Source organism: Mesoplodon bidens (genome assembly GCF_964165515.1).
Source record: "Mesoplodon bidens genome assembly, chromosome: 13".
Taxonomy (NCBI): domain Eukaryota; kingdom Metazoa; phylum Chordata; class Mammalia; order Artiodactyla; family Ziphiidae; genus Mesoplodon; species Mesoplodon bidens.
The window spans coordinates 73,755,636-73,774,020 of NC_138169.1; the positions used below are offsets into that span (position 1 = coordinate 73,755,636).

The 18,385-nt window shown below is 44.6% G+C and overlaps 1 protein-coding gene across 8 annotated transcripts in view; it reads left to right on the top strand.

The window, feature by feature from the left end:
• Positions 1 to 18,385, top strand: part of NEDD4L (NEDD4 like E3 ubiquitin protein ligase) — a 350,990-nt gene that overhangs the window by 263,180 nt on the left and 69,425 nt on the right. For all 8 annotated transcript variants that reach the window (XM_081253287.1, XM_081253288.1, XM_081253289.1 and 5 more), the window contains 4 exons: positions 2,615 to 2,665; positions 10,812 to 10,873; positions 11,043 to 11,145; positions 12,785 to 12,951. In XM_081253287.1, coding sequence (XP_081109413.1) covers positions 2,615 to 2,665; positions 10,812 to 10,873; positions 11,043 to 11,145; positions 12,785 to 12,951 — 383 coding nt within the window. The remainder of the gene's footprint in view (positions 1 to 2,614; positions 2,666 to 10,811; positions 10,874 to 11,042; positions 11,146 to 12,784; positions 12,952 to 18,385) is intronic.

An 18,385-nucleotide genomic window follows, 5' to 3' on the forward strand; every position in this document is an offset into this window, starting at 1 on the left:
AGCTGGTACACAGCCACGCTTTCCTTCCCATTAGTGAGATGGGGGACAGTGTATTAGTTAAGAGCCCAGACTCTGGAACCAGTCTACCCAGCTAGGAACCTCTCTGGTCTCTAGGTTCCCCATCTGTAAAATGGGTGTAATAATGGTGCCCACCTACTACAGCTGCCGTGAGGATTAGATGAGGCCTTGCCACAGCACTTGCTTTGCTACTGTAGCCCTGAGCCGCAGGTGCCTGTCTCTTGATTCAGATGGTGAACTCATCTGATGGGTTTACAACTCTAACATCTCCCAAGCAAAACAACATGGGCACGTGGATGTTTTGTGAATTTTTGTTAAATGCACTTAGGTTAACGATCGATAGATAGCTATTCAGAGAGCAGATTATGAAACGGGGCTTCAGGTAAGACTGTCTTCTTCTGATGGTTGCATCCCCATGTGCTTTTCCTTCACAGCATCAGTACCAGTAGCAGGAGGGGAGAGGGGACAAGTGGTAGAACCTCACTACTCTCATGAGGTAGACACACAATTTATGGTCAGGAATCAGACATTTCTGTGTGTGTGTGTGTGTGGTTTTTTTTTTTTTTGGCTGTGTTGGGTCTTTGTTGCTGCACGCGGGCTTTCTCTAGTTGGGGCGAGCGGGGGCTACTCCTCGTTGTGGTGCGCGGGCTTCTCATTGCGGTGGCTTCTCTCGCTGCGGAGCACAGCCTCTAGGCACGCGGGCTTCAGTAGTTGCAGCATGTGGGCTCTAGAGCTCAGGCTCAGGAGTTGTGGCGCACGGGCTTAGTTGCTCCGCGGCATGTGGGATCTTCCTGGACCAGGGCTTGAACCCGTGTCCCCTGCATTGGGAGGCGGATTCTTAACCACTGTGCTACCAGGGACGTCCCCATTTCTGTGTTTTTGATAGTGGAATTAACTGACATTTACACTGGCTTGATAGTTAAATCAGACAAATTCAGAATGGGGACTGCTCCCTCATTCTTTGGACAGTGAAAATGTCTACTTTCTGGGCCTTGTGCTGACTGCTGCTTGTTAAGATATACAGCATCGGCACCTGACGGCCATATGCTCGGTGAGGTATCCCTGGTGGGCTGAGGCAGACATAGCTGAGAAAATAAAAGAAAGCAGAGTCTTATCAGAAGGATGGGGTCCCTTCTCCTGCTTTGTGCACACTCAGCCAGTAGTAACTGATTTCTCATTATCTCTCATGTATTGTTTAGAGAACACAGATAGTTTTCTAGTTAATCACATACAAGGAAATTCTAAGCGTGGAGCAAATCATTTCAGTAAATCTTGTTCACATTTATCTGCTGCTGCTTTTTAAATGCAAGAAGAGAATGTTTTCAAGTGTGCTTCAAAAGCATGTTTTCTAAATTAGAAAATTTCATAGGAAACCAGTAAAGAGTGAAAATAAGAGCCCAGGATTCGGAGTTAGGATTGTCTCTTGGGCTTTTCCCCAGGCTAGCAGTAGGACAAGTCTGATTATGTCTGAAGAACTTTCCAGCTACAATAGGCAATTTTTTTTTTTTTTTTTTTTTTGCGGTACGTGGGCCTCTCACCGTTGCGGCCCCTCCCGCTGTGGAGCACAGGCTCCGGACGCGCAGGCCCAGCGGCCATGGCTCACGGGCCCAGCTGCTCCGCGGCATGTGGGATCTTCCCGGAGCACCAACCCGCGTCCCCTGCACCGGCAGGTGGGCTCCCAACCACTGCGCCACCAGGGAAGCCCTACAATAGGCATTTTGAATGTGGTAGAAGCAACTGCTTGTTTTTACGGGTAACAGAAGTCGTCGTGTTCCTTCTGGTTCACATCGCAGGTCATCTAAGCATCAGAGGCTCTGACACAAGCCCTCCTACAGCAGGACATTGTGTCAGCATGACCTACTGGACACCCCGTGGTCCAGACCAGGGACCCCTGACCCTGAGTTATGACTTCCTTTGCTTCCCAGAGTCTGAAAGGGCACCTGTGAGCTTCTCCACGTGCATTTCATGGGGGTCTGTGTGGGAGATGGAGAGAGGAAGAAGCACAGTGTGTCCAGTGATGTAACCAGTAGCTCATGCATGATCTTGGATTCTGAAGCAGTGTACTTACTAGACTGAAAGTTCAGTGCCATTTTTTAATAAGTAATGTATAAGATATATTAATAACTGGACTCTGGACTCTTTCCCAAGACTCTCAGCTCTCAAGGAGCTCTTTTGTTTATAGAACTTAATAAATATTCGTGAAAATGGTCCCAACATTTCTTTACCACCTTCTCTTTAAACTGGGCCAGCTGTGCCCCCAAACCCTCTGGGGTCCCAGGTATCCCTTCCCTGACTGATCGCATGCTCCCCAGGTCCAAGAGAGGATTTGTCTCCAATGTGTTGGGTGGTAGATGCCCTACAGAGTCTCAGGCAGCTAAAGGTCAGGTGTGTGAGGCCTTGGGCTCACTGGTCTCTGAGGCGACGGCTGTCTGTGCCTCACCTGGGTCTCTGCCTTCAACCCATCCCCCCTGCTGTCCCATGTCAGGCCCTGGACCTCTCTCTATTTGTAAAGGAACACTTTTAAGAATGCTGACATTCATCTATTTGACATTAGCAAATAGATGGAAACATTAATTCTTTTCTCTCTTCTCAACAGACACGAGACGACTTCCTGGGACAGGTGGACATACCCCTTAGTCATCTCCCGGTAAGAACGGTCACCTGCTTTACAGCGCGTGCTCTGAGCAGCAGTTTCTAACCGTCTGCAGTTTGGGTGTATTTTCAGGGCGGCATTTCCTCAACACAGTGGAGAAGCGTGTGTACTCTGGCCCCAGCCCTTTCTAGAAGGTGGTCCTTTCAAGGGGATAGGAGATAGCTTACCTGTAAAAATCAAGTGCATCTGAACCATCCACGGATGCATGGCAGCGTCACAGGCTGCCTTCTCGTCTGATCCTTAGTTTGTCTTCCTTTGTCACATCGTACAAACCAGCTACCTGCTTCTGTCAAACCCCTCCTCCTTGTCACTGGAATGTCCCTGCTTTCAAGTTCACCTCTTGGGTCTAATCAAACGTCTGTTCCCTTTGTCTAGAATTGTACATGCTGTTTCTCTTGGGCTACACCTATACAAGCTAGTGTTTTCATGGCTTTCTCAGTCAGCACAGAGACAAAAGAAAAGATACTATTGGTACTGAGTGAACTTGTCAGCCGGAAACACCCACTCTGGCTTCAGCAGTTGTACTGGGTTAGCATGTGTGGCGTTGCTACCATTCCTCTCCACTCAGACGAGCAGCAAAACAGTTGGGGCTGTTGACATTAACTGAGCTGAAAGGTGACTCTCACACATTCCAGTATCGATAGGATGGGGGTCCAAGACCTCCTTCATGAGAGGTAGATGGTCTCGTGTTCCAGCTCCCGGACCTCCTTCCCCGGGGCAGCACAAAGTGCCTGAAGTAGCACCTGAGAGAGGATAAGTCAAACATTTATGCCTTCCAAGGGCATTTTATTATGTTTTTAAACGCTTCATGTGAGCAAATAGTGTAAGTAGTCTATACACTAAAAGGACTCAAACCACCTAGTGTGAGCCTCCTGCTGTGTTGAAACTCTAGCTATGGCTGTGTGTTAAAGACCAAGAAAGACTGTGTCTCACCCAGGAAGCTGTGAAGCTCTGTTGGGAAGGAACATGATGGCAAGCCCTGTGTTCTTGCTGACTCAGGGGAGCTGTTAAGGAAGAAAGGTTTCAAGCGCCTTCCCTTCCAAAAGATCGGAAGCGAAAATAATATCATTAGAATATTTTTGTTTGTTTCTGTATAAAAACCTGAAGCTCCAAGGTGCTTGTGGAAGGTGGGCTTATGCTTGATGGCATAAGCCATCAGAACCCTGATTGTTCTTTTAAAGTCACATTGAGAGCGTATGGATATCTCCACCTTTGTGCAGAAAGACTGTTCACGTATTTCTACATCAGTGGGTCTTCTCTTCATGCTCTTCAGGTTGAAGCTGTAACCGCCTCACATTTTTCGGCAGTGTTGGTTGGTTGGCCAGTTCTTTCATGTGTGTCCCCAACCTCCCTTTTCCCCAACATAAAAACCACATCACAGTCAAGGCAAATTATATATTAACTCTAAGAGGTGTAGGTGAAATTTTTGAACAACTTGCTCCAACAATCCCTTGAGTGATTGAGTGCAGATTGGTTTTGAAAGGTTGAGTGGAGCTCCCAGAGAATAGAAGGGTGTTCCTCTTCAGAGACCACATCAGTAGAGGGAACGGTTTACCTTTGGGTTTCAGTGGAGGCAAGAGTGAGCTTTCAAAGAAGGAAGCGATGCCAAGGCTCCAGGCGGGAATGGAAGCCAGCCGGTTAAAGAGTGGAAGAGGGAGGGCTTCCCTGGTGGCGCAGTGGTTGGGAGTCCGCCTGCTGATGCAGGGGACACGGGTTTGTGCCCCGGTCCAGGAAGATCCCACATGCCACGGAGCGGCTGGGCCCGTGAGCCATGGCCGCTGAGCCTGCGCGTCCGGAGCCTGTGCTCCACAACGGGAGAAGCCACGACAGTGAGAGACCCGCGTACCGCAAAAAAAAAAAAAAAAAAAAAAAGAGTGGAAGAGGGAGACACCAGAGAGGACTGAGGACTTTCACAGGAGCTGAGCCAGTTGAGAAGTGGAGCCTCCCAGTTTTCCATCTGTCCCAAGATGAGCTTCCACTGGAGTGCTATATCTCCTCCTTAACATTGACTGGCTTTGTGGAGCCCACTGCAGTCTCCAAGATGGACCACAAAGGGAGCAGAAGGAGAGGTGAAGGTGCATTCATTAGCCTCTAAGTGGTAGGAGAACCCAACCGGCATATTCTGAGTGGATATATGGCTTTGGTCCCAAGATCTGAGGTGCTCTTATATGTACATTTGATCACATGTATAGGACACTCATGGGAAAACAGCACAATTAATTTTGTATGATAACACAAGTGTGGGCATGTAAAGTGGATGTTAGCATTTGAATCTATTTTGTGGATAAATTATGAATGCTCTTTTCTTGATAGCCATATGACCACTGTCAAGGCAGTTTATATATATATGGCTCTGTGGCCTGTGGATGCAGTATTGTTTGATGTCATCGAATTTTAGATGAAAGAACGTAGGTCTCACTAATAATGAGGGAAGGTAGTGGAGAGCTGTCACGTGGTGGTGACGGTGCTGTTGCCCACCCTTCCAAGCCTTCTCAAGCTTTAACAAATCGGACTGGGTGTTTGGTTATTGATTAATTCTTTACAGCCCCATTAGCTGATAGAGAATTTGTTCCTTTAACAGATGTTTGCTGATAGGCATAATTCTACTCTCTGATGAAGAATCAGTGAAGCAGGTTCCTCACTCGTGTGGCTTAGCAGGGCCACCATCACGGTAGCCACATGTGGTAGTCGAGCATTTGAAATGTAGCTAATGTGACTGAAGAACGGAATTTATCTATTTTATTTCATTCTAATTAATTAAAATTTATATTTAAAAAGCCACACACGGCAAATGGCACCCTATTAGATGGCTCAGGTGAGATCAGACCAGAGTTCTCTGGCTTAGGTGAAAAATAACGTGATTCTGGATGACCTTTTCCTAAGATAATAATTCTGGCTGTTGGAGGGAACTGGGGGTGGAGGGATTCCCACACCAGGGTTTACGTGGTGATTTTTCATTCAGCTTTTTTCCCCTACCTGAGGCTGTTTCTCTATAGTTCTACATATTTAATATACCAAGAATACTTAATTTAGGTAGAGAAAAGGCCCAGAGATTTGGAATCATAGAAATTAAGATAAAGAAGAGAAGTAATCTTTTGTTACTCTTTTTAAAATCTATATTAGCAAAATACCTAATCACATACACTTCCATCTTGACATATATACACACTTATTTACTACAAGGCATTTTAAGCTTTATCTTGTTGCCCCAAGATAGCATGAACCTTTCTTCCTTTAGAAAAGAATCATCTCTGCCTTGATTCTGGTCTAAGAAGTTGCAGCATTTGAATGAAACTCTTTTCTAAATCAGGAACTTGATGGAGAAGATTCAGGACCACAAAACTGAAGTTAATGTAACCTCTCACGATTGTTAGGAAATTATTTTTAATCATTTAAATACCCTACTTTGTGGGGTTTTGGTGTGCTTTTTGAAAAACATAGTTTAGACTTAGTAACTGATGTTCACTAAAGAACCTTCTTCCCTTGCTGCAGTCCTAGAGGCCTCTGGGTGCAGCTGCTGGTGGAAAGTGGCATTTGCAGTATAAAACCATGCTTTTAAATTCTTAGGAGTGGCTCTCCTAAGCTGTCCTAACTTGCAGCTATAAATTCTGTGATCCCGAGAAGCCTACCGGGAAGAGCCGGAGGGTCAGGACACTTGAACATCTCAGACTGGGGCACCACGGGTCCTTCTCGGCCCACTGCCCACTGTTGGGTCTCTGGATAATCGTGTGCCCTTGTGAGCATTGGGACAGTCCGGGTCGGAGTTCTGCCAGGGAGACGAGTGAAGGAGGCCACTTGAAACAGAGGGACGGGGCCGGGAGGGTTGTGTGAAGCTGGGGTGTGCTCTGCGTGTCAGAGCCTCACTACCTCGATTACCGAGGAGGCCAGTGTTGGCTAGGGTTTTGTCCCTTAAACACGAAAGAGTAAAGAGTGATAATGAGAAAGAAAAGAAACTTCTTTTTCCCCCTTTGATCATGGATTCCTCGGTGCTTTATCAGATGCTTCCAGATGAAAGAAAATAATCTGGACTTGTCATTCACTTTCATTCTTGGCTCTCAGACCAGTTCTCCCAGTTTTATTTGTGGAAGAAAAAGGATAGGAAATTGGGCCCAAGGAATTTAGAATGGTAGGGATCTGTTTCCTTTGCTTCTATTCCAAAGATGCCACCCATCTTTAATATTTTTTCCATTTTATTTATTATCGAATGTGGGTGGAAGTGAGTAAAAGACGAGGAGGGAAGAGGGAGAGTAAATAAGGTTAGTCACGCGACCTTTTATGCAGGTCTGAGAATTCAGAAAACATAGATTCATATTCACGGAAGTCTCCAAATGTCAAGCTTTAAAAGATCTCTCAGGAATAGTTGACTCCGAGCTTGGAGATGGGCAGGTTGCCTTGGTAACCTTAATAAGTTAGCAGTCCTTTTGGGGCCTGTGTTTTTCTCACCTATAAAATGAGGGCATACACATAGATGATACCAAGTTTCCATCCAGCTCTGTGAAACAGCACCTTGGCTGTAAGCAGAGGCACGGCGACTGTGATGACGTACGTCGTTACCTGGGAGACTTGGGCAGTGTGACGAGCTGGAGGCACGTGGAGGAGAGAGGAGGTGGGGACTGTATTTTAAGCAACGTAGTCCTACCAGCCTGACGTCTGTAGTGCAGCTCTAACTGAGCTCCTCTATTTTATTCTTTTACAGTGTGGCACCAGAGGTGATGAACTTAGCCGCAACTGCCCTGTTCTTGTAGCATTTTCTTTTCCTGTTTCAGGATCTACTCTGTTTTTGGCCGTGCCGCGCGGCACGCAGGATCTTAGTTCCCCGACCAGGGATCAAACCTGTGCCCCCTGCAGTGGGAGCGTGGTGTCCTAACCACTGGACCGCCAGGGAAGTCCCTGTAACTGTCCTCTTCTTACTGATTTTTTTTAAAGAACACTATCATTTTTACATCTGTCTGTTAAATCCTGCGTCATTGCCCAGAAGTTCATACAGGATTTTATGACTTATCTTTAATAATTACTTAGAGACAAAAATAACTCCAAGACTTGTATTAACAACAGAATGACATTTCTGGTGGGTGTTTGCCTTTTATGCCTCGGAAACTTTCCTCGCCTCGACCATCAGTTGTGTCTCCCCTGCCCTTTGAATCCCAGCACATTACCCCTACCAGATGCAAAATCTCTGTATCTATGGGAAACACGCTGGGTTGAGAGAGCTATTTTGAAAACATTAATTTCTCCTATTTTAGTCAAGTGCCACTCAAGGCAACCAGGGTTAACTTGAATTTCAGTTTTCCTACAGTGAGACATTTTTGGGGAGGTGGTGTTATTATCTGGCACCTTAATTGTGCTTGAAGGTAACGCAGATGATGAACACCCCTTTTATAATTCCAGCTGGTACCAGGGTAATGGTTCCCTCTCACATGTACAGAATTCAGTATCATAGACCTTAGAGGGACTTTAAAGACCATTTATCCACTCCCTGTATTTTACAGGTGAGGACACCTGGGCCCAGAGAGGGAGGTGACTTGCCCAGTGATCAGAAGGCTGACCAGACCTTGGGTCTTCAGCCTTGATCTGTGGTGCAGTCACGGGCCGAGAGGGCAGGGGGGCTCAGTCTAAGGCCTGGGTGCTTTTAGCTGTTGCATCCCTGTTTTGAGTCTAAGGTCCTGATAAGGCCATTCCCTTCCACTTGCCCACAGAGTTATTTACCTCATTACATATGTGTCAAAGTAACTGCAGTTCTGTTGAAAGCAACAAATCTTTTTAAGATGAAATTGCTGTGTAACCAGAAGATTTTCTTTTGAACGCTCACAGGACATTCAAAAGGGACAGGGGGTTGCAGCGTCTATTTTGGCCAGTAATACCGTTAGCATCAACCTGTTTGAGATGGCTTTCTACCATCTCAGTGCTGTCCTGGGAGTCTCCCCTGGGCTCTTCTCCAGGGAATAGGATCCAGCAGGAGCCTGAGTAGTGCCAGGAAGAATCCTTTCGTTATCTGCAAGATAACAGTCTTGTTCACACTGGAGAATTTCCATGGAGGTGAATTTTCATTTTTTAATGCCCTGCCTTTTTGCAGAGTGTTGAGCTGGCAGTGCTCACACGTGACATGAAAATGTAGAGTTGGCTGATGATGACAATGGCCAACATTTGTTAAGTGTGCCAGGAACCCTTGTGAGAACTTGCTGTGTATTGATACCAGCTCAAGTGATTGGTTTAATCGTCACAACTCTGTAAGATCCTGTTACTGCCCTACTCTATAGATGAGGACACTGAGGCACAGAGAGCTAAGGAACTTGTCCTTGGCCACGCGGCTCTGTAGGTAACAAAGCCAAGACACAGACGTAGGACGCCTGCCTCTTGATTTGTGTGGTGTCTGTCATTTAAACTATGTAGTGTATGGACAGTTCCATTTTTAGAGTCCCGGTAAGTTCTCTGATTTTTTTTTTTTGTCTGAATTTAGAAAAAAGTCTAGAGAATATAACTGACTTTCTTGAGTGATGGTGAATTTTTGTGGCCTCGGTACTCTACTGTAGATCAGGTGGGTTAATCAGCTACTTGTACAGGTACTTACTTTGTGTCAGGCAATGCTCTTGGCACTAAGAATACAGTGGCGAGCAAATCCAAGTCTCTGATCTCATGAGGTTATATTCTACAGGTGATGGATGTTAATAAACTAGTTAATAAATAAATGAGCAAGATAATTTCAGATGGTGAAAAGGGAGGTATAAATCAGGATGTTGTGACAGAGGATAATAAAGGGAGGCTATGGTGGCGATTTAGGATGTGGTGTCTGAAGGTGTGACTTGGGATCCCAGACCTGGGTGACAAAGTGGAGACCGCCATGGCCATCTGGAGCCAGAGCTGTTCAGTAGAAGGACCTGCTAGGGCAGGATTAGATGTGATGTGCACGCGGGACAGAGGAGGTCAGGACGGGTGGAGTGCGGGGTCAGTGGAGAGACTGGTTCACAGTGAGGTTATAGGTAATTAAGAACCACATCATGGGGCTTCCCTGGTGGCACAATGGTTGAGAGTCCGCCTGTCGATGCAGGGGACACGGATTTGTGCACCGGTCCGGGAAGATCACACATGCCGCGGAGCGGCTGGGCCCGTGAGCCATGGCCGCTGGGCCTGCGCGTCTGGAGCCTGTGCTCTGCAACGGGAGAGACCACAGCAGTGAGAGGCCCGCGTACTGCAAAAAAAAAAAAAAAAAAAAAAAAAAGAACCACATCATGTTTTAACCTTACAGGTCCATAGGAAAGAATTTTCAGCATATTATAAGCAGAGTAGGAAGCCATTGCGAGTTTAAAGCAGAGAGTGACATAAACAGATAATGTTACAAATATAAATGCATATACACACACATGCCCTTCTGATACATAATAAATCATTTTGTGGTTTGTCTCTCTTGCTACAGAAGTAAATGTTTTTAATTGTGTTTAATGAAAGAGTCTAGGTATTTGAAGTTTTACTGCACATAGTATTTTTAAATTAACGAAATCGTAACATTTATTTTTCCAGTTGCCTGCTTACTTTGACCATCTGATTTTGCACAATAAAATACTGATTTCTTGCAAATATGAATACCACCACTACATTCATAGCTTCTTGAAATAAGCACCAGCAAAAGGCTGATGAATGACGCCACCTAGGACAGTCTGTGGAGGAAACCGTCTTTCAGATGACATGATACTTGAATGTTAAAAGTAAAGTAAAATTGCATTCACAGATTGATCTTGCATATTTTCCTATTAACTGCATTTTTAGGTTTCTTGAATCACAGGGACAAGCAGGCAGGCACCAGTGACCCCCAGTTCTCCAGAGTTAATCAGCAGCGTGAGATTGAGCCCTGCACCCAGCAGTTAGAAATTACACTTGGCAGTGACGACTACAATTCTGTCATTTGTCTCAGGCTGAGGTTGGCTCCTAAAAATGGGTGTTGATAGTGACATCTAGTGGATCTTGAGTAAAGCTTTGTGACCTATGAAATGTGTAATTAATTGTCAAGTACTGGGTAAGGAACCAACTCTGTTTTCGCCAGGCTCATGTTCTAAAACCTGAAAATGTATTCTCTGTAATCCACTTGGGTGTATCTGAAATAAACGAAACTATCAGGAGGATTGAAACTTACTTTTTCTTCCTTTAGACAGAAGATCCAACGATGGAGCGACCCTACACATTTAAGGATTTTCTCCTCAGACCAAGAAGGTGAGGCTTTGGGCTGCTGCTGTTTCTTATGCTTTGGCTGTTGGTTTTCTCTGAGGAGAATTCCAACTTCTTTTCCTATGGCATTTTTTTTAAAGCATCATAAATATGAACCATCGTAAAGATGTAACCAAGTCACATCCTTTATAACCAATTTTGTTCCATCATGCAGCCATAAATCTCGAGTTAAGGGATTTTTGCGATTGAAAATGGCCTATATGCCCAAAAACGGAGGTCAAGATGAAGAGAACAGCGAGCAGAGGGATGAGATGGAGGTAAGCCACAGGGCTTCGGGCCTTGGTCTGTTTTCCTTGCCTAAGAGCATATTGATGTTTTACTTTAAGACTTTCTAATTTAAGGAAATAAAAGTTTATCAAGCTTAAATATGAAGAAACTTCAATGTGTCCATGAATCTACGTCTTTGACAGAGGTACCGATGTGTTGGTTTTTAGCAAAAAAGATAAACTTTTCATGTTAGGACACTAATAATTGAAGAGGGGCCTCTTTCTAAACTGCTATACCCCTGTTTTATTAACAGCCCACCGCCATGTGAAATTCTCCCCACATATTTAATTCTCTTATTTCTTTGGACTTGTAGCTCTTTGTAAATTCCTTTTAGCACTTGGAATTGCTTCAAGTGGCTAAAATAATTGAGGGACTCATCCAGGTTTCTTACTCATTTGGCACACAGGTGAGAACGTGCATGGGGTAGAAATGCCGTTTTGGCATTAGCTGTCCAGAGGAATTTTCTTTTGTTCCCTCCTGGCAAGGCCACCTTTTAACCCTCCAGTCATGTACCTCTACCATGGGTACCTTCTCAGCTCAGGCTTCGGATGGTGCTGTTTTGTTAGACAAATTCTCATATTGTTCTGAAAATGTCCGTTTACAAGACCTCTCTGTGGCTTATTTGCACATCTGTTTGCAGCTGTTGCATATACATGATGTGTGAATAATGCATTATGGGCAAGTTAACGGAACCCCCCTCAGACCCAGAGGTCATATTACCAGGCAGTGTTTCATGTGCAAGCTCTCATCTCTCTCTGTGAGAAGGACTGAAGTGGGTGGTAGGCAGTCTTGAATGTTAAGATTTCATCAGCACATCCACAGATTTTTATCTCAAATCCAAGGAATTTTTTTTTCACACTCTTCCAACCTTCCAACTGTAGTAATCAGTGAATTACTTAATTTTCCAGTGACTTTACTAGGGAATGTCAGGAAGGAATACTTAATGCCGAAAATATGTGTTGCAAAAAAAGCACCTCTGACTCTGGTACCAGGAAGCCTGTTGATGCGGCGGCAGTAGGTGGGGAATGGTGGCTGAGTAGGAAGCGGCTCCTGGCTGCCTGGCTGCTCGTCCTCCCTGCAGCCCAGGAGCTTCCCCTCCTCCTGCAGCCGCCTCCATGCTGTCCTCCCCGGGGAGCAAGTGCGCCCCGGGCCTCCTGACGCCCGGGCAGGCCACGGATTCTGCGAGAACACACGTGCTGCAGGGCTCATCTTCCCAGCTCCCTCTTACCTTACGGAGGTGTTGAAAAGATGACAGCTGTAGTGTGACCCGTATCATCGGCAAGGCTTTGTACGGCCCCGGAGGCCTTCAGGTCAAAATAACAAACACGAAATATGAAAAGAGTGTAATGTGACTCAGGTAACGTGACAGCCTGTGCAGATCCCCATCCGAGTGGCACCCTGCAGTGTCATCTTCTTAGAGGGCAGCGCAGTTCATTGGCCACGGCTCAGAATATTTTTGAGACGCTCCTAGAGTTGATTTTTTTTTTTGCCCTATTTTGGGAATTTCTTTAAATGTGGCACAGGAAGCCACCGTCAGAGCCGGAGCGCACAGGAGCGAGGACGAAGGGCACAGACGCACTGTAGCCACCAAAGCAGCCTCACCATCTCCCCTCTGATTGTGCTCCACAGCCCGGCTGGGAAGTCGTTGACTCGAATGACTCGGCGTCGCAGCACCAGGAGGAACTTCCCCCCCCTCCCCTGCCCCCCGGGTGGGAAGAAAAGGTGGACAACTTGGGTCGCACTTACTATGTCAACCACAACAACCGGACCACCCAGTGGCACCGACCCAGCCTAATGTGAGTACCGTCGATGGGCAGGAACACGTCCCCACACTCTGCAGTCAGGTGCACACGTGGCAGCGCTTTGGGACGAGGTTGGGAAGTACATCTTGTACCGGTGAAAGCACGTGGTTGTGCAGTACAACAGGGTTCCTCTTCGTGGAGTTAACGAGCGTGGGAGCCTGAGTTTGTAGGTTGTAAAGAAGCTCTTGCCTTGGAATCAGGTTCTCCTGTTGTAAACATGCACTGATTTATTTTGTAGGACTTCTTTTTTTTTCTTTTTTTTCTTTTTTTTTTTGTTTTGCGGTCCGCGGGCCTCTCACTGTTGTGGCCTCTCCCGTTGCGGAGCACAGGCTCCGGACGCGCAGGCTCAGCGGCCATGGCTCACGGGCCCAGCCGCTCCACGGCATGTGGGATCCTCCCAGACCGGGGCACAAACCCACATCCCCTGCATCGGCAGGCGGACTCTCAACCACTGCGCCACCAGGGAAGCCCTGTAGGACTTCTTTATGTAGATTCGTGAGACGTAAAGCAGGGGTTATGTTTCCTTGGTTTATCTTATGTTTGGTGATTACCTCACTTTCCCCTTCTTCAGCTTCCTCTCCTGGCTTAACCCATCATGGAAAATAGCAAACATATTGGCTCTTTAACTTTCTGGATTTTTATTCCATAATTATTTGATTTGGAAACTCTCTCAAAATTTTTCTTTTCCTTTTTGGAAAATGTATAGCTCACCCCCTTGATATAATTACAAACACATGGGAGGGTTGCTAATTCACAGCTGGTAATTACGGTTTGTTCTAATCCCTTGCCAGCCTCAGGGATACAGTGAATTGATTACTGTTTTGTTCACTCGACAGTTTTTTATCTAATGATGGCAAATAAACACTGGTTAAACCTCAACTCCTATAAAAAAGGATTTGAAGCAGCTTGTTTTTTGAATGATAGTATACAGCAAGACCTAAAACTATGAATATACAATAAAAGGCAAAAACAAAATATTAAAAACAGAAAAGGAAAAAATTGTCCTAGAAATCATGACCTCCCTAGCAGTCAAGACAAGGAGGTAATTACCACTAACTTGTATATTTTCAATATGAATAAAAGCAAGTATATGAGGTGAGATAATTTTCTCTGTAACCCAGACTCTGAAGGAAATTTGCTAATGATGGTTTTTAGCAAGTATTAGCAATGGGATGGATGGTGTTGTCAGTAACCCTTTTATCTTTAGAAATTGCAAAGATGACCTGCATAGGTAGGAAAGATGGCCAAGAAGTATAGTCTAGATTTTGTTTGGTTTAGAGAAAAAGCTTGCAGAATCTGCAGCAGTGAATAGCCAGTCCTTCCTAAGCCCCTACGTGGGTTCTCATGAATATCAGCTGTCCTTGGTCAGCTTTGGACCACACGGTGTGTGCATCAGTTCATTGTTCCCAGGACAGCATAAATATCCCAACATCCAGATGATGTTGAACTCTTCTTTGTTGTCATTTTTTTCCCATAGAAATATAAATGGAAATGGTTTCGTTGATTCCTTTCATTAATTAATTAATTAATTATATATATATATTTTTACTATTTCCCTTTGATTAATGACCATAGCTGTTAAAACTGTTGTAAGCCATTTGACTGCTCTAGTTATTTGTAGTTTAAAAGAAAAAAAGTAACCGCCTTGGGCTTGGTTACGTGTAGTGATCAGAAGAATCTTGGTAGCAGTACCCTAAGCAAAGTACCTTTATCTACCTTTGCTAAAGGTCATAGGAAAGGAATACCTGAAAACAGCACTCTCTGGGGACCACAGCGTCATGACCTCTGTAGAAAAGTGACCACTGGCAGCGCACAAAGAAAGACTGATGGCCAGTACATGTATAGAAAAATGTTCACTTTCATTAATAATTATGCAACCGAAGTCTGTATTTAGGAGGTAACTGGGGACAATTGCTACTTCCTCTGCCTCACAGCGTTGTGAAACTCTAATGAGGGAATTTACACGAGCTCTCACTTGTATAAATGCTGGCTCATCAGTAGGGAGACTGTGGTTCTTCCGAGTTCATGTTCACCTGTAGTTTAGGGAGAAATCAGTGGCATGATGGTCCACATCACTGAGGCAGCTGAGCCAGGAAGGACGTCCCAGAGCTCCGGGTGGGACCTGCCAGGTCCCTCCTTTGCACCAAGCATGACTTCTAGAAAGCAAGAGAAAAGTTAGTTGAGGAAAAAGAGTCGGTTTTCACAATAACCTCCTCATCCCGTCTGAACTGTTTGAGAATTTGGGATTCTTTTTCCTTAACTTTATTTGGCTTGACCAGAAGCCCTCAAGCCCTCCAGGTTATTTTAATGTGTTGTTTTAATTCAAAAATGATTTTTTGCTTAACTCAGTTTTCACAGAATACTGCAAGTTTGGGTTGGGGGGAATGGATGTTAAGAAGGGTCTTTATTAAAAGGCTATATCTGAGGAAGTCAGATAGAGAAGTGAGGATCACACGCTGCGCAGAGAATTAAGACTGTCGTGGAGACTCTCATTTCTTACCCAGTTTGCTACAGACTTGTGCTCCAGACTTCAGCCCCTGAAAAGTCCTCATTGACATCCTGTTGCCCTCAGGCTCTTATTACAGGGTCCTCCTCACCCTGCCTCTTGCCAGCCACAGTCAGAAACATAGAGCGGGGGCTTCCCTGGTGGCGCAGTGGTTGAGAGTCCGCCTGCCGATGCAGGGGACACGGGTTCGTGCCCCGGTCCGGGAGGATCCCACATGCCGCGGAGCGGCCGGGCCCGTGAGCCATGGCCGCTGGGCCTGCGCGTCCAGAGCCTGTGCTCCACAACGGGAGAGACCGCAACAGTGAGAGGCCTGCGTACCACAGAAGAAAAAAAGAAAAGAAACGTAGAGCAGTCTGATCAAGCATAGCTGCTTTCTGATTACTTTCTCTTCTTCTTGGCCCCATGGATGTGCTGACCCCCAATCCCCCCCCCAAAAAATAAAGCCAGAACGTGCCCCTTCCCCTGGTAACCTTCCGATGTCAGCCTACTATCCCTTCCTCTGGGAGCACCGGACGTCTTCTGTCCCGGTCTCTCTGAAAGCCCTGTGCCTCCCTGTCAGGACACAGGGCACATAATACTCTTACTGCCTGTATGAGCAGGGACTGTGGTTTCCTACGCACAGATCAACCCCTAGCACCTGGCACAAGGTAGGAGCTTTTAATTGAATGAATGACTACAGATGAGTCACTTCTGAAAGTGGGTACAGGCATGTGGTTCAGTGAACTGTCCAGGCCTGGATGCAGAGCTTCCAGACGGAAGGCGGCCACAGAACATTCCCCAGCCCTCTCAGGTCAGACAGTGGCCTTTAAAATGCCTCTAATTTTAGAATAGTCCTTATCCGATTTAAGTGTAAACTGTAAACATTTTACTGTTAAAAGCACAAGTTTAAAATCATGAAGGAATTGCATTAAGACCATAGATGAACTTGTTAGACTCAGAACACTTACTTTAACTCTTTTCAGTACTTCTCTTTCTAAACCACTTTGGCCGTCTCCCATCTTAGCAGTAATTTAATCTATCTTAATGACTCCGGTCATCATGAGTCACTGATGTATATGAAAGTAAATGATCAGACACACTGATCTTAATTGGCACTGAATTTGATAAATTTATGGGTTTTCTTCTCTTTATTAATTTGTATATTTCCCATGAAAGTCAAATGAAGACTATATATGTGAAATTAATGACTGAAGCACACTGAAATAGCCACTTCTTAAATTTTTTCCCTGCCCCCAATAAAATCATGTTTCTGTTTTAATTTGCCAGCTCAGACATATTTTTAAATGTTCATCTTCCTATTAGTGACCATTTAAACTTCCTGTCAGTTTCAACAGCCCTCTCGTTTAATTGCTTATTTAAGGGTAAAGGCCTTCCTTGTATGAACATTTTCATTTTATCACTAAAGACCATAAAAAAGCCCAGGGTTGGAATTTCAGAATCAGAGATATCTTTCTTCTTCATGCTATTTAGTTGTTTCTGGTTCACACTGATTACTAATTATTCAAGCATGTTGGATAAGGAGGATTAGCATAATTGATTTTAAATGCTCCTTTAAAAAAAAATAAGTCCTTCCAGAGTAATGGAATTTTTATATTCTTCTGAGAGATAGAAAATGCAAACATAGCAATATTAAAGCCTTATTCTTTTCAACCTCTCCGAAATCCCTGTAACAATTCAAGTGTGTGTTATAACCCAGAACACACATTTGGTATTGACTAAGTGACACCTGACATTTCAAGTGAAGATTTAAAATTTTGATGAAACTTCTATATATACCATATTTTTCAGTAAGGCCAGTCATTATAAAGTGAAATTGAATTGAATGTCCTATAAAAATCACGGCAGCAGTATAAAATCACAAAGACAATATTATATTTTCTAACATATCCAAGAGAGTGTTATTTTTTATCATCCTGTTTTGGTGGTTTCAGAAACTGTGTTAGTATACTTGTGTGTCCCTTGATTTTAATTAGTTTCTCTATGGCCTTATGCGATTTTTTTCTGAGGAGCCCTCTGCCTAACGTACTATTTTTAGTCCAGTTATAGTTTAATACAACTATAAAATATGCAAAATGTATATTTCTGTTAGGTTTTAAAAATTGGTATATTGGGCAGTAAAACTTCATTCAAATCTTAATAACAAGAGTTTTTATTTTAATGTGGATTAAAGAAAGGTAACCTTCATAGTGTCCCTTTACCAGTAAAGCTAAAAAATGTAAAGATTTTTGGTGGAAATATTCAGACTCTCTTGGAAACTGGCATTAAAGAGTCACCTGTTTATTTGCAAGCAGTGCTGCTTATTGCAGACCATTCACTGTTTCAGGGGCCCAGCATGTTCTTTGGGGGAAATATAGGAAAATAGTATAAGTTAGCTTGAGAGTCATTAGAATGTTTTAAAACCTATGTTTTAGGAAGAGTCTATAATGAGGGTCCTTGATTGATACTGGATTTCATTTAGTCTGAAATAATGTTTTCAAATATTTTGAAATATTAATTTGCAGCATCATTTTTTTGTTGTTGTTGTTGCTGTACACCGGCCTCTCACTGCTGTGGCCTCTCCCATCGCGGAGCACAGGCTCCGGACGCGCAGGCTCAGCGGCCATGGCTCACGGGCCCAGCCGCTCCGCGGCATGTGGGATCTTCCCAGACCGGGGCACGAACCCGTGTCCCATGCACCGGCAGGCGGACTCTCAACCACTGCGCCACCAGGGAAGCCCTGCAGCGTCATTTTTTAACTGAATATGGTGTCTTATTCAAAGAGTCTGTAAGGGTTTTCTCTGAAAAACATTTTGACATTTAAACTTCTACTCTAAAAGCCTCCAAGTAGTATTTCTCCCAAAGGAGAATTGCCTGTAATTTAGTGCAAAAGTTTTCAAGATTGACTCAATGCTTTTCACATCCTGAATTAAGAGAGTTACATGA